Source organism: Lepisosteus platostomus, chromosome 8 (assembly GCF_059453375.1).
Source record: "Lepisosteus platostomus isolate fLepPlt1 chromosome 8, fLepPlt1.hap1, whole genome shotgun sequence".
NCBI classification, from domain to species: domain Eukaryota; kingdom Metazoa; phylum Chordata; class Actinopteri; order Semionotiformes; family Lepisosteidae; genus Lepisosteus; species Lepisosteus platostomus.
In genome coordinates this window covers 5,638,727-5,654,235 of record NC_142618.1, presented here as the reverse complement: position 1 = coordinate 5,654,235, position 15,509 = coordinate 5,638,727, and the positions used below count along the sequence as shown (strand labels likewise).

General features: G+C 41.8%; 1 protein-coding gene across 15 annotated transcripts in view; it reads right to left on the bottom strand.

Moving 5' to 3' along the window:
* Nucleotides 1-15,509, bottom strand: part of LOC148655551 (sickle tail protein homolog) — a 292,353-nt gene that overhangs the window by 6,993 nt on the left and 269,851 nt on the right. For 13 of the 15 annotated variants that reach the window (XM_088642156.1, XM_088642153.1, XM_088642158.1 and 10 more), the window contains 8 exons: nt 14,676-14,883; nt 11,692-11,849; nt 10,718-10,870; nt 9,411-9,530; nt 6,107-6,187; nt 4,327-6,006; nt 3,771-3,902; nt 1,386-2,965 (listed from right to left, as the gene is read on the bottom strand). In XM_088642156.1, coding sequence (XP_088498282.1) covers nt 2,429-2,965; nt 3,771-3,902; nt 4,327-6,006; nt 6,107-6,187; nt 9,411-9,530; nt 10,718-10,870; nt 11,692-11,849; nt 14,676-14,883 — 3,069 coding nt within the window. In that variant the 3' untranslated portion in view covers nt 1,386-2,428. Of the gene's footprint in view, nt 1-1,385; nt 2,966-3,770; nt 3,903-4,326; nt 6,007-6,106; nt 6,188-9,410; nt 9,531-10,717; nt 10,871-11,691; nt 11,850-14,675; nt 14,884-15,509 lie in introns of those variants that run through there. The other 2 variants (XM_088642154.1, XM_088642160.1) reach the window with 2 other exon arrangements.

Below are 15,509 nucleotides of genomic sequence, written 5' to 3'. Positions count from 1 at the left end.
ATAGGAGTTTATGAAGTTTTTATTTTTGTAAGTGTCTGCAATGCAGGAAATAAAGGTGGATTTTGTTGTTAATGAAAAATGTATGTAAAGTCATTGGCATGGAATGTTTCTTTCCTTTTGCACAAAAAGCATTTGAAATCCAAATAATCATGGATGCAACACCACAGCTAAATTGTAGCTTTTAAGCATACAAGAACCATGCACGTGCACACTACACTATCAGGAATGATGAGGTTTAAAGAAATTTAAAAACGAGAATAAAAACCATACTCCATTTCTTAGATCTTTTCCTGATTCTGGTATTGTTCATGTATGTTTTTTTTTTCAGTAGTCTCTTTAGTTTTAAAAGCAGGTAAGCAAAACCCTGCACTTTTCCACATTAAATGATACCTTCCAGGCGTTACCTTTTGAATTTCGTTTGCTAGTGCTAGCTGTACAAAAACTCCAGATCACTGCTATGAATTAAGAAAAGCCGTGCACCTAGTAAAGATCCCTGTGGTATACCCTCATTCCTCATGACTAATGTCAGAAAACCATTGCTCTTAGAATTTGTAAGACTGTAACGTTCAATCAGACACACTTTGGCCATGTATATTATAAAGTAGTTACTGACTGAATTCCAGGAATGCATGTTCAGCTCGGTAGGCATGTGTCTCTAGGGTCTCACTATAATTTATGGCACCTGTACATCCACCCACTGCTGCTTATTGAACATGCAAGCGGGCTCGTGAAGAGACACCTTGTCATAGATCCTGTTTGTTTATATCCACTGCTCCTGGTGCTCGTTAGGTATTGGTAGTCTTGCAAGCCAGCTAGAAGTGGCCCACAAATACTATCCTGCTTCCTTAAGTGATAGATTTCTGGCTCTCCTGTGCCCCTACTGTGGGTCTTCCCCGTCAGCCTGCAATGGAATAGCTGTTCCATACTGGATCAATACCCAAGTGAAATATTCCTTTAATACAACAGGCATTTCCCTGTAATCTAAAACATTTCCACATTTATCTCTGAAACCGTTTCCTGTTCTTCTGCTAAACATTGGGGGAAAATATAATGTCTATTAGGTAATTTTATTTTACTTGCATGTACAATTCCCTATTCACCCTTCCCTTATCCATAGCTTGTGCACTTCTGAACACGTAGTGCTTTCCGACTCCAATGTACTCATCTCATAGTAAATCGCTAGCTCATAGGTTTCTCACGATTTAGATGTTAAAATGAAACAAGTAGCTGCCAAAAGAGGACTGAAATTTGATGAGAAGAAAGCTCAGCAGTACCTCCCAAGTATTGCGGAGGATGTCGCCTAATAAAGTGATCAGCACTTGGGTATATTTATATGCTCCTGCTAGAATACTCTAATGTTAAGGGATAAAAGAATAAAACAAAAATGCACTAGCATGCAGCCCTTTATTTATCTTTTTTAATACCTTCACAATTCTCTTTTCCAGAGCACTTTATCGTACAATATGGTTTAAAGCTTTACAAAAAGAAAGAAAAATATTTACAAAATCTATCTGTGCAAACATACTCTTTTACATTAGCATCAACACCTCATCTAAAATATCTTAAAAGGCATGCATAGAAATAAACTTTGGTATGTTAACAAAACTATACTAAGTTTCCCAAAGAATATATAAGCATTTATATACACAGGTTTACTTCACTGTAAATTGCTGTCATTTAGTATACATTTAAACACCAAGAACCATGAACTTGAGTAGCACATATCTGTTAAGCTACTGAAAATCTTAAGGTAAAATTGGGTTTTACCCCAAGCTTTAAACTTAAAATTTCCACACAGTGTTTTAATCAATATATAAGTATAATTTGGAAGTGAAGTACAAATAACTTTGGCAAACAGGAATAACTACTAAAACACAGAATAGCGTCTCCTAAAACCAAGTATATTATATACTATTTTTAAAAGAAACTGGCAGTGCATGGAAAAGCTACCAACACAAAATGTTTGTAAGTTAGCTGGGCTGTAAAGCAGTAAAATGAATTAGTATTTGTTGGCAAATAAAACTAAAATCAAAATGAACAGCTCCATCCAGTTATCTTTATCGTATTCATGGATATTTTTTTAAATTTTACTGTATGTATTTTTGTCTTTTTAAAAAATGTATTAGAAATGCTTTTTAAATAGCATTCAGCAAGAACGAAAGTTGTCATCAAACGAAACAGCTTTTCAGAGCTCATTCATTGTAACACCTCCTGAGCAGAGCCACACCATTAACTGCATTTCTGAACCTTTTTCGTCTATTTACTGTGTATGAATCTCCGGAGAACGACATGCAGCAAACGTCCAAGTAAAAATAAAATTAAAAGCATGAAAAAAAAAAGAAACAAATCAAACTCAAATATTTACACAACAAAATCAGTATGCAAAGCACGTTGTGTCCCCTTTCAGGCTTTTCTTTCAGATAAAAGGTTACGCTGCGTCCTTGGACGATGAAGAAGACGGCAGTGAGGATTTGCTGCTGTTCCCGTTCTGTGGCTTGTAGCTGATGAAGCTGGGTGTGTGTATTGTCCGGATGCTCTTCGCACCTTGACTCAGGGAAGTGTGGGAGACGGGGGAAGGGGCCGAGGGGGAGTAGGAGGAGGAAGGGGAGAAGGAAGAGGAAGGGGGTGGTCGGCCGTTTTGGTTCTGTGGCGAGAACGAAAGATTGTGACCTTTACCGGTGTGAGTGGGGCTTTGGGGCTTGAGAGAGCCGTTAGACAGAGAGGGGATGTGGGTGGGTGCCGGGGGGTGGTGGGGAGCCGAACGGGTGGCGTGTGAGTTCAGGAGGCTGGGAGAGGGGATGGAAGACTTGGAAGAGGAAACAACAGGGTTAGTAGCATCTGAGCTGGAAGCAGACAGAGTACTGCTTTTCCCAGAGCTGGAAGAAAAGGCTGGGATCTTAGAAGCAGGTAAAGGAGGGGAAGTAGCTTTATAATCCCCACCAGCTTTCTTAGCACTTCCGTTAGCCTGTAAACAAAGATGCCAGGAGATATGGTTTGTCAAAAAAAAAAGGAAAACAAATAAAAAGCCAGACAACACTGTAAACCATTAAAGGGTTCGGGCTTGCGGAAAGTGTGTTTCAGCATTTTCTTTTTCTTAACGAATTTCAAAAACAAAAGACAGAAGAGTTAACAGACTAAATGATTTGTCATTTCACCCTTAGTTATTAGTATCAGACCTGGAGAAAAGGGTTACTACAGAGAACAGGCAGAAAGGGGAGACGTGGTGCGAGTGTGGTTGCCCCTGTTAGTAACTGGGATTGCCATGCATTGTGGGAAGGAAGTGGGCGAACTGGGATTGCCTTGCAGGAGGACAGCGTCCGGTGTCCAACAGCAGTTAGTAGGGCTGTGTTTAGGTCAAGCATCGTATTCCTTGCAGGGAACCATAACACTAACGACGGGATATGAGCCGTTTGCAAATCTGAAGTAAGGACATCTCGGTTGTTGGCCACAGGCACGATTCTTCTTTTTGTGCTGCTTTTTTAAAACTTTTCCGTTAACACAGCAAAAGAAGTTAACGCTGCAGACATGCACAAGCGTGTGGTGGAAGTGTTGCAGTTAACAGTCAAAAGTCTGGAAACATGCCATCCAAGCAGGTGAAACAGACATCAACAGATCCAGATTGGTGTGGTCGATTAGGATTAACAGAACACTTCAGCAACTTAAAAGCTTTGGTTTTTACAGATTCCCAATTCTCTGTACTATATTTGTTTTTGTCTAATTGTGTCAAAACGAATGAAAATCCTTTTTTCAAGCCTCTACAGTAAAACTACCTGTCGGAACTGCCTCTGAGGATCCTGCAGTTTTTGCTGCTTTCCTGCTTTTTCCGAACCCCCTGGCTGCTGTCTGGATTTTGCGGACATAGGCACTGGCATCCGACTGGTAGATGTAGTAACACTGGTGCTCTGCAAGGAAATGGGCGAAAACAGAAGACGGAACAAACCGTTCATCTTACATTCATGATTGCCAACAAGGGAGACGACAAGCCTCATGCACCAGTAACCCAACCGGAAAACCGACATGCGCAAGTAAAAACACAATCAAGAGGACAACACAGTGCTTCTAGAACAACAACAACAACAACAACAAAAAGATTTCCACTGCCTAAATATGGGGTTAGAGTTTTAGCAGAAAAATCAAAATTCAGCAACCCTTAAAAAACTGCCAGTTCGCGATTATGTCAACTGTAATCACACCAGAAGGTTAAAAGCACAGGTCTCCCAGCATTTCCCAGCACCTGCAAAATGTATTAATCATCTGTAGAATCAGCTGTTAGAAAAGACCCAAAGAAACCAAGCCACCTTGAAGCAAGAAGAGCTAAAATGAGACCTGATCGCTGGTGGTGGGGATGGCAGCAGGTCTTGGGAGAAGCTGTGGTTTATGCTTCTTATGATGCGCAGCCTTATGGGGCTGATAGACAGGGGGGGGTAACTCCTGCATGGAACTGTGTTCCTCTGGCGGCGAATCTTTGCCTAAGGATTCAGCCATCTGAATGGAGTACGCTTTAGATTCCTCGAAGGACGTTTCCTCGGGTGATCTGGGGCCCATTTCACTGATCGTTGTCTCTAGCTGCTTTATGGTTTGCTCCAGGCTGTCGAGGGTCTTGTAGGTATTCTTCCGGATCTCGTCAGTCCTGTGGTGGGAATCAGATGAGCCCTGCTGGACGACCGTCACGTTCTTCGTCACAGCGGTGAGGGAGGCGGTGGCCGAGTCGGCTTTAGGCTTCGTCCGGCTGATTTCAAATCTCTTGGCTTCCTTTTGTTGCTTCACAGTCCCATCCAGCTCTTCCTCCTCTTCGTACACAACGACCTGAAGGGTCTTCTTGCCCGTCTTCGTACCTGTGCGAATGGCTTGAGTCAGAGCCGCGAGCTGCTTTTTAGGGAACTTGAACTTAAACTTTTTCTTGGCATCTTGTTTGCCGTCATTTGCAAACTCGGATTTGGAATCGTCCGTCTCCGTGTTCAAGGGGTCCTGTAACCCACCGTGTTCTTCTTTAACCACACTGGAGGTGTAAGGATCTCTCCGAGTAGCGGATACATTCAATATGCCATCTCTTTCATTTGCTTTGCCTTCCCCAGCACGATCTTTTCTGTCCAAGGAAACGTCCTCTGCATCCTCGTTTTCCTCCTCAATCCTTTCCTCAGCCAACATCCTCTCCAGTTCCTCTTCACACTCAAATATAGTGGACAGTCTTTTGTAGGCTGAACGGATGTCCATTGGCTCATCAAATATGATGATCACTGGCTTCTTGTCAAAGCTGTTATCCTGGGTTGTCATTTCCTTGTTGTTATCCACGTTCACAGTCTGGATGTTTTCTCCTTTGGTGTTGACTATTTCCTCATACTCTCCACAGGACAAAGCCTGCACTTTTGTGTCAGTTATCATGAAGGCTATGTTATCTGTAGGAGAAGGGAATTCTTCACTGGGAGAGCTTGAGTTTGACTCTGCTTCTTCAGCACACTTTACTCTACCTTTAGAAGGTCTCATCACTACCTGTTGGCTGCATTCACTTTCTGCACCTTCTTGCACAGACTCTGGAGTCGGGGAAGCATCACGGTCAAGGACTAAAGGTCCTTCTGCAGCCACCAGCATTTCATTACGAAAACCACCTTCCTCGACAGAAACTGACACTACATGCTTGTCAACGCTGACTTGATGAGACACAATCTCGACACAGTGCTCCTCCTTGCTTCCTGTATCCAGCTGAGGAATACTTCTAGGTGCTTCTGCCAAGTAACCATCTTCCTGATGGGATTCTGTATACACTATCTGCACCTGATGCTCTGGGGTGTAAAAGGTTTCTTGGCCTTCCCTCAATGAACGCTCTGAGAGAACAGGAATCTCATCTGTCCCTAACTGCTGACTTTCTGAAATTTCATAAGCATTCACACTGGCAACCTGTGAAGAAGAAAGTGTTGTTTCACTGTGGAATTCTCTGCGTTCCTTATGGTCTTCCATTTCTACCGCAGGTAGCTCTTTGGGAAGTTGACCGGTGACATAGTATATTACCTGCACAAGAGAAAACGATATGTTAAATCGAGCACCAAGATAAAAAATGCCGACTCAAAGAAAGATGTATTGGAAGTGGTGCAGCACAAAGCTGACCTACCCCTTGAGTCTGCAGCACGGTGTCGTTCCCATTTTCATCAGTGCTCGACTGTTTCTCTTCATGGAGCACCTCCACACTCTGCTAGGACAGTTTATGAGGACAATATTATTGCACAAGTGCTTTCTGTGCAAGACCCAGATGGACTTCAGTATTCTGTTTGCACTAATGTATGCTATTTATGCTAAGAATGAGTGCATCTGGGCTCTCAAAGAAGCATTGGGCAATAAAAACAGTTAGGGGGGAAAAAAAGAATGAAGTAACTTTGGCTGAAAGCAAGAGTCCAAATTAAATGTATTATGAGGTTTTGCCAGTTGTAAAAATGTATGCCTAACAAGATTTCTGGAACACTGTAGCTACATTTTTCTCCTCAAATGCTCACATAAAGCAGGAATTCCCAAAACTGGGATATCTGAATTTCTGGGATCCAGTGTCCAACAGGTTTTCTACAGACCTTGAGAAATGACCAAGGGCCCTACACCTAGATTAGGATTACACCGACTCACTCCAAGATCGAGTAATACCTTTTCCAGGGCCCCATGTACAGGAGTTAGCACAAAGTAAAAGTTAAACATAAAAAGCAAAAGTTTTGGTGATGGCAAATAGCCGTTTCAGCTGGTGGTGTTACATTTAGCAGTTTTAAAAGTGCGACCCTCAGTATTTACTAGTAGGGAAAACAATGACAGTGGATTTATATTAAAGTAATGATTTGGGGGTAAAAAAAAGTGCCTTATAGCCATTGTTCCACATTTTATGGTGTTTACTTTTCTTTGTGTGACATCCCGTTAAACTTTCACAGATTCCCTTTTCCAGTTAATCGCACCACATCTCTGCTGATTATCAACCAATTCCCAAACTGCTTTTCACTTAACATCACAGCTGCTGAGGGTTCTTCCTTCAGAAAGAGTTTATAGGTGATGCCGATCATCAATCCCAGAGGCTGTTTAACTTGTGGTTCAGTTTCCCAACTGATATGCACTATATGGTTGCACATTTATTTTTGCCCCTAATATCCAACAGTATTTTAAGATCACATATGGATATTTGATCTATTCATAAACATATCGCAGTTACGGTTATTATAATTACAGTTAATGACAGCCAAGATTCAATAGTTGGAGATTAAGGAATAAGTATTGCTACACTGGGATGCACTGTGAATACCAGTCTAAATGCACTTTAAAAGGGGGTGTCATTGTAAAATAAACAGTGAAAACGTGGAACAGTAGTTATGCCTCACAACAGATAATTTTCTTCATTATCATGCAGTTATAATCTCTGTTCATTTGACTTTGCAATTTCCTCAGTGTCCAGTGCGATGCATTGGAAATTGTATTATGAAACATACGCTTGTAGACCTAATATGTCATGTAAAGTGCAATACCATTATAAGAGTTCGGCATGTTAGTCTAGAAAGAAAAAGAAAGTTCATTTTACCTGAACAGACACCAAAATATTGCAAATGCAAACAAACCAGAAACTTTATTTTAATATTAATTTAAACAGCCACTATTAGTATGCATGTACAATTTAGTAAGACATTTCAGGTTAGCAAAGGTCTTTTTCATGTTCCTTAAAGAAGCTGCAGCAATTGACTGAACATTGTCAATCATAAACAGATCACCCAAGATGAGAAAAACACAATGTGCCAGCCCGATGAAAGATTAGATACAGGAATAGGGTATTTCTCAATGTAACAGAAATCATGAAAGTTAATCTTGCGATACTCAACGTGATCAGAGATATGAACTGACAGACATTTACAAATCACAGCCACAGTCCCCCGCATTATTAAACCCACATGAAGCAATCAACTTTTTTTCATAATGATTCCATTAATAAGAGTCAAAATAAGGTCATGTGTTACACAGATGCGCAGAATAAGGAAACTGACATCATGCTTGCAAATACACTTTAATTTAAACTACTATTAAAAAGGATCATGACATGAAAATAAATATTTTCAAGCTCCCATTGTGCTGCTTCAAACACTTGTCAATTTCCCCAAAATGTTGGATACTGCCACTGGGAGCAAACCATTTAATCATTAAATATTCCATGAATCTGAAATGTGACATCATGTTATTCGGGGAAGTTAAATGTATCAAAGTGTCCAAGATACAAATTTACTGCATGATTATGCTTATGGCTTAGGAATGGACAATGCCTATGTTTTCAAACACCCTAAAATGTGCTTGTTTATAGTGCTTCAGAATTGATTCAGCTTTATTTTAATACTAACTATACTTTAATACTTCAGTAGGCAAGATAACACATTCACTTATTAAACTCATATGCAACATAAGCAGCAGCATGACAGGCAGAGGTCCTGCAGGAGTTATTGCTGCAAGAGAAGAGATTCAGCGCATGGTTTCACCCTGCTAACAGTTCAGCACCGTTTGAACGAAACACAAAGCTCAAATACCAGCAGTAAACAAGCACAGAAAAAGCAGGAGGGGTGGAATACACACTACATTTCGGACTGTGAAACAAGACTACAAGAACACAGTCAGGCTTACTGACACTGCTGTCAGGCACACAGCCTAAAAACAGAGTCTCATCAAGAGCAACTTTAATGAAACCCACTGGAGTTCCTGATTGCTCATAGAAATAATAGAAGTAGTTATTCATGCATCGTACGTATACTGTATTCTTGCAATTCCTCCATCCATTTATTGGAATAAAGAACTACTGAGGTATAACAGAAAATGTATGATCTTTTCTAAGACTATTACAAATTGCATTTACAGTATTAAGGTGACGTGTGACAATAACTAATCTTTAATGCAGGCGGTTAGGGGTATGTAACTTTTAGAATTGCCATTGATGCAACTGCCTTTATCAGTATATTGTTTAAAGACATGGAATGGATACCTTAACTGAAAAGTTGCCAAATTTATTGACACTGAAACAAAAAGTGTTCCTCTCTGACCAGTCTGGTGAAAATCTAAAAATATGTTAATAGGTTTTAGGAGAATGTGACTGACCGGCAGCTGCGTGCTGTGAAGCTTTTATATTTACTGCATCAAATTGATTGAAAAAGGAAAGTTAGGTCTCTGGTACTGGCTTAAACAGGGCTGTCTCCAGAAGGAAAGAGCTCATGCAGGCCCAGAAGTACAAAGAGTGGGAGCACCCTGTGGACAGCAGAAGACACAGTGGAAAACAAGCAGGCCAAGGAACCTGCACCAGGGTGTTAAAAACGCAAGGTGGCAGAGCAGCACTGGGTAAAGACTGGAAAGGCCCCACTCAGACAGGGGGCTGAAGCAGGTAATCAGGTGGCAAAGCTCAGTGGCGCCACGGATATTACCTTCTTTTCTCTGGGTGATGTTAAGGCTCCAGGCCTTAGCTCTCTGACTTGGGGGTCAACTCTTGTATGCTCAACAAAACTTTTTGCCCCTACATCCGTAAAAGTGCACTTCTGGAAAACCTGAGAAATCAAGATACACTTGGGATTAGAATCCTGAGGCCGTTTTATACACGAGTTTTATTCAAATGATTTTTTTTTCCCCAATTTACAACACAAATACTGCCCCCTGGGACTCTGGAGCCACATGGGCGTCTGGGGTTTCCCTCTAGTCTCTTCGTAACAAACACGTCAGCCATCACTGTTTTTCAGGCCTTGTGCCATTACAGGATTTCAAATAACAAATACCAAGCACTGGTTAAGTTTACAAAGACCCAGAGAAAGGGTGTTTTTTACCACAGATAGAAAAAACAGACCTTTTTAAAAAACTCTAGCAAAGAACCTGTTATATATGTGTCACATTATAACTCAACAGCAATACAGCCTGATTAATTTTCTGTACAGCTGAAGTTGGTACTCTTTTTCGGTGAAGACAGCAATACTTAAGGGGCTCACAGAGTTTGTGCACAGCATCAGTGGTAAAGCTGACTCTGCAATTCAGAGTAAAGAACATACAAACCAAGCAGATGTGGCTAAAACATCCCTTATCACATGTTGTACAGGCTTATTCAAAATGTCAGACATTATTATGATACACAGAGCACATTACTCTACCAATTAAATGCAGGGCAAGAGCTGACCGTAAGGGAAAACATTTTTCGAAAAGCCCGTCAATGCCAATAAATTCAGACAAATATCTGGAAAATGAGAATTACCACTCATATACACACATATAAAAAGTTATAAGCATAGTACCTAATAATGCAAGAGATTTTACAGCCCGAGAATCACAATATTTGTAAACCTTATTAAATTACACAAGACAATATCAGTGTTGCCTGTTGTATTTTGGTAATCTTAACATAAAACAAAAAGAAGATTTTTGTGCATTTACTCTCATTGTAATTGATACAAAATGAGGCGAACGGAAAGCTCAGCTAGACTTCCGACACAGCTGTTTCATCCGCCCTGCTAATTGGATTGTTTCTGTCACCCTCGTTCAATTTGAAATGGACTCCAAAAGCAGCAGGGCTGGTTTTTCACAGAGCCCAAGCAGTGTCCAATCTAGAGTCACCACGTTCATGTTCATGTCTCCTGCTCTGCGACTGTGCCGTACTCACACGCACACACCGAGTCCTGCCAAACCAGAGCGCTCAACAAGAGGCACACAGAACGTTCCAGGAGGTGCGATCAAGGACGCCCGTCTTTACCTGCAGCTCGGCCAGGATCTTGCCCCCTTCGTCTTCCTCGTCCGGGACGGCAGAGGCGGCGGCGGGCGGCGGGCTCCGAGTCACCACCCTCCTCTCAGAGGAGACTTTGGAGGGTTGGTTGTGTCCCTGTGTGCCTTCGTCTTCTGCCTCAGCCTGGGGAAACAGCAGCCCTTCACAACTTTTCTTCCCTGAGAGGTGATGTCAGCTCACACCTGGCTTCATTGTTTCAATCATCTCAAACTTATAAGGAAGTAATTCAACAGGACCAATGAAACTTTTAATACATGGATAAAGCATTAAATCTTAATCATTTAAATGTACATTGTTCCTTATTAGTATCAGTGTTTACCTCAATTATAAATGTTACAATTATAAATCCCAGTGCTGATTTGTCAAGACCTGTGTTATTCGCATTAAGACAAAGTTTAACATAAGGATAATAAAACTGCTGTTTGAATAGTGCAGATGATCTGTTTCAGAGTCAGATTGCGGGATATTTCAAGTATAAATTGAGAGAAACACCTGCTATTTCAGAAAAGAGCACCAGAACAAGATTGGATTCAGTGTTGCTGGTAAATAATACACATACTGTACAATTGCTAATAAATCAAACTTTTTTTGACATTAACATTTGTTAACATGCAGATCACATTAGAGACTTTCTGTGGTGAAATATCTGCTGCACAAACTGTACTTAATCGCTCGTACAGCACGTCGTGTTATATTAGTCATTACAGGTGACTAGTGAGCAGGAAGGGCCGCATCACCTCACAATTCCCGGGAACTTTCCGCGGCGAGACCAGGGGTTTGCCACAACATGGCAACTTGCAGTACTTTCGCAAAGTTCACCATTTTGGGCCTCATTCGGAATTTGTAAAAATGTTCTATACCGTCAATGAATTCATTTTGTTACCGAGATTTAAGAACCGGTCAGAGAGATGGGGACTGCAGTTCCCCTTTAGAAACATGCATACCTGAGCGGCGGCAGCCTCCTTCCTGGACGTGAAGATAACCTCCCCTGATCTTCCGGTAGTGAGGCCAGAGCCTGGGGGGTAGCTCCTTCTGGGAGGAGGAGGGGGTGGAGACTTACCAGCTTTGTCAGCGCTGGTGTCTGCGTATGGAGCCTCCTCCACTGGAGACAGACACAAAGACACAGTGGCTTGAACACGGGACTCACAGGCACTGTTCTTTAATAGAAGTAAAGTTAGCCTTTACCCCTCAGATTTGTCAAATGGTTTCAACTTGCATAATTCCAGGCTGACCTAAACTGCCTTCACCCCTATTGCATCGGTGCCAAAACACTGAATAACAGCTAACACAATTTTATTTACATTTGGCTCGTATTTATATATTGACTGACGCTAATTTTCTCAAACACCTAACAGACCCAGGGATACAAAAGCAAAACAAATACTCGGATAGTGACACCGTTATAGAGATAGAAACTCTGCAGCTCTCCTGCACCTACAGACAACTGGAAATACAATCTCAGTCTCACAGCAGTGGGGGGATTTTACAGTAAAGTGAAATCCAGTCCAAAAGAAAGAAGTGTGTCATGTTCAAAATCATCCAGCGCTCTGCTTGATTCTGTGGTCAATGTGCAGACCAAGAACAAAGACTATGTCAACAGCGCATGACGTACTCTGATAAAAGAGTCTCCTGTTGCACTGAGTTCACATTCCTCAGTAAGACAGCAGCTTTACAGTTCTGATACCTGACCCTGCCATCACCCACCACAGCACATATTTCTACAGTAATGCAAACCACAGCCACAGGCAGGTCAACAGTATGAGCACACCTCAGAGGACACAGCTGTAAACCTTACAGGGGTGCACAGATATACTTCAGTGTCCCTGTGCACCAACTGTGCTTGAAGCAAATTACAGGGTAGAACAAAAGAGAAAAAGAAAAATATAAATAACAATGAATGGAACAGAAATAAAGAAAGACAGAAAGAAAAACCGTGGAGAAAGGAGAAAAGGCAATCGCTAATGAAAAGCCCGACTTAACAGATGGGTCTTTTGATTTAAAAACTGTAAAAGAGCTAACAGTTCTCAAATTAGCAGGAAGCAAGTGACAGAGCTGTGAAGCAAGGACGCCCCAAAATCGCCTTTTCTTGCAGGACCCTATCCAGTTCATCTGAGGTCTTACTATGATGTATTCCAAGTTTTGTGTTCCACCACTCAGAGATGTAACTTCAACAATATGTATAATCTTCCAATTCATGAAAACTGTAATACATGTAAATTGCTTTCGATTAAGGTGGCGTCTAAACCCCAGAGATTATTTAAACCGTGCTTTAAAATGACCTCCTTTCACATTGACTGAAGACGTCCCCCTCGCAGAATAGCTAAAGGAAATAATTAAGTGCAATTAAAAAAAAACACACACACGGAATACATACCACATGATACACAATTTAAACGTAATGAAACAATTTTGACAGTTTGTGAATTTTCTTGGAATATTGTCCATGAAATTCTGTTAAGTGATTGTGCTTCCCAAACTGCCCTGTGAACTCTAAGTGGGGGGAAATGCACAGCTTCTTTTTACCTTCTTTAAAGACACAGACGGAGAGGAGCACAAGTATATACTGTAACAGGAGAGAAGTTGTAAGAGGGATAGAAGCCCAAAGCCACCCACTGACACAGGGAAGAAACTATGTAATTTCAGTGAATGTGTACACTTCATCAACTGTTTGGGAGCAAAAAAAAAAAGTAAAAAAAAAATTTGGCAAGGCTAAATTTCTTTTAGGTTTGTGGCTGGTGGAAAGTTTTGACTTTTTAAAAACCACTGACACGTAACTGAAACTTCCTCTGTATAATTAGTCTGTTGTGTTTGTAAATGTTCAAGTGACAAGTTGATAAGGTGTGTTTAATGCTAATTAATGAACCTTGAAATACACCGTATCTGTACAGTGGATATCGGGGGAGGCTTCTGCAATGCCGCAGGGGCCGAAGAGCTGGGAGAAGCTGTTTAATTCAATCTAAGCTCAGGTTAGCCGGTAACCAGCTGGTTTAGCTTATTAAGAGGTCAGCTGGAATCAAAACCAGCAGACACACGCTAGCCCTCCGGAACCTGGACTGGACACTCCTGGTGTCCCGGTGTTCAAAACATTCCCTAGTTGTGAAAAAGGAAAAACAGATACCTAAAATAACAAAAAAAAAAGAAATATTTTAAGAATTTTCTGAATGGTCTTTGGTTTTGTCAATAGGAAAGTCCAAGTAAAAAACTATTAATGTAAAATATTAATGAACGTTTTGAATAACAATCAAAATTTCTTTTTGAAAAAACTTTTTCCCTTTTAAATCATACTCTTCTTCTGGCCAAACCTCACTTCAATTAAGCTTTCAAATACATTTTCTTCTTATCGTCTCAAATTATGATTTTCAAACCAATTACTCTGTGAATTCCACTCGGATCCACACCTTTATTTAAAGCCAATTGGCTTGTGAATCCTGCCAATTATTGTGCAAATTCTGCTCAGTTCTACGTCTTTATTTAAAGACAACTGTTCTGTGAGTTCTGCACTCTCCGGGCCTTTATATAAAGCAAATTGTCTTATGAATTCATCTTTTCTTGAAATGTGACACCTCTTCTAGGATTGATTCTTGGAAGGCTAATTTGTCCAATTAAAAGCCTCTCAGGTTTTCAGATCCCTTCAACAAATACCTCCGGCAGCTCTTTTTAATGCCATTCAAACTCCATAACCCGTCGGGGGGTAGCTGTGATGACAGCGCACACGTGAGAAAGCTGGGAGAAAAGCCGTGAGCAGATCACGAACACACATTCTGCCGGGCAAGCCGAGTACCGCGCTGCACCGCGAGCGCCCGAGGCGCCCTTCGCCCACACCCCAGGAGGGCTCCACAGCCGAAACGTCGCGTTTCCCTTATCCTCTTTTCAGCACCGAATTAAACCTTCACTTGTTCCTCCCCCCCCCAGCGGCTCCGTGTCCTACCTGACGGCTGCCCCAGCGACGAGGCCGCGTCCACCTCCTCCTGGCGAGGCGGCGGAGGGACCGCCGGCGCCTCCGCCTCGGCCGCCACTTCCAGGCTGGGTATGCCTCTCATCATGTTGGCCTGGGCTTCCTGCAGCAGCTTCTCGAATTCCCTCCCGTCATAGTGGCCCATATTCTGCCGCTTCTCCTCCCACTCCTTCTCGGCAGCCTGCGCGAGAAAACACCCCTGAGCGCTCCAGAGCCATCGCACCTTCGTCACAGAGCGACAGAATCAGTCCTGAAGAGACGTTTAAGAGCAGGAGCGATGGAATGAGCTGGAGTTACTCCGCAGGTCTTAACAGTACTAGTGTGGAAATGCAAACAAAAGAGAAGGGTCAAGTCTCAAACTCAACCACTCAAGACTGCAGCCATCACACTGCTAAGCAATTCCTTCCGTGATGGCAATACAAGAAGGGTCTCTAAGACCTCAGGCATTCCAGACACAAAATCACACACAAACACTGCAGGCTGTCAAACATTCACACACTATGTGATATAAAGTAGCTGCAAGGTTTGGCAATTCGCCTCTTCACTGTAGATTTACTGTCCCATGTCCAGTCAACAGAAAACTTTAGGGCTACGCTTGTTGAAGTGATTTAAGGACACGGACTAGCCCAGGCAGATCATTAAAGCTAAAATTAAAGTAGGTATGTGCTGGAATCTGGAACCTGGAGCAGGAATATATCAGAGCTGTTTCTGAGCTGCTGAATGTACAAAAAGCAGCTGGGGTTCAGAAGACGAACTGGGCCTGTGATTGAGCACACAGTGACCCCGTTTTTAATTGAACTGTTATTC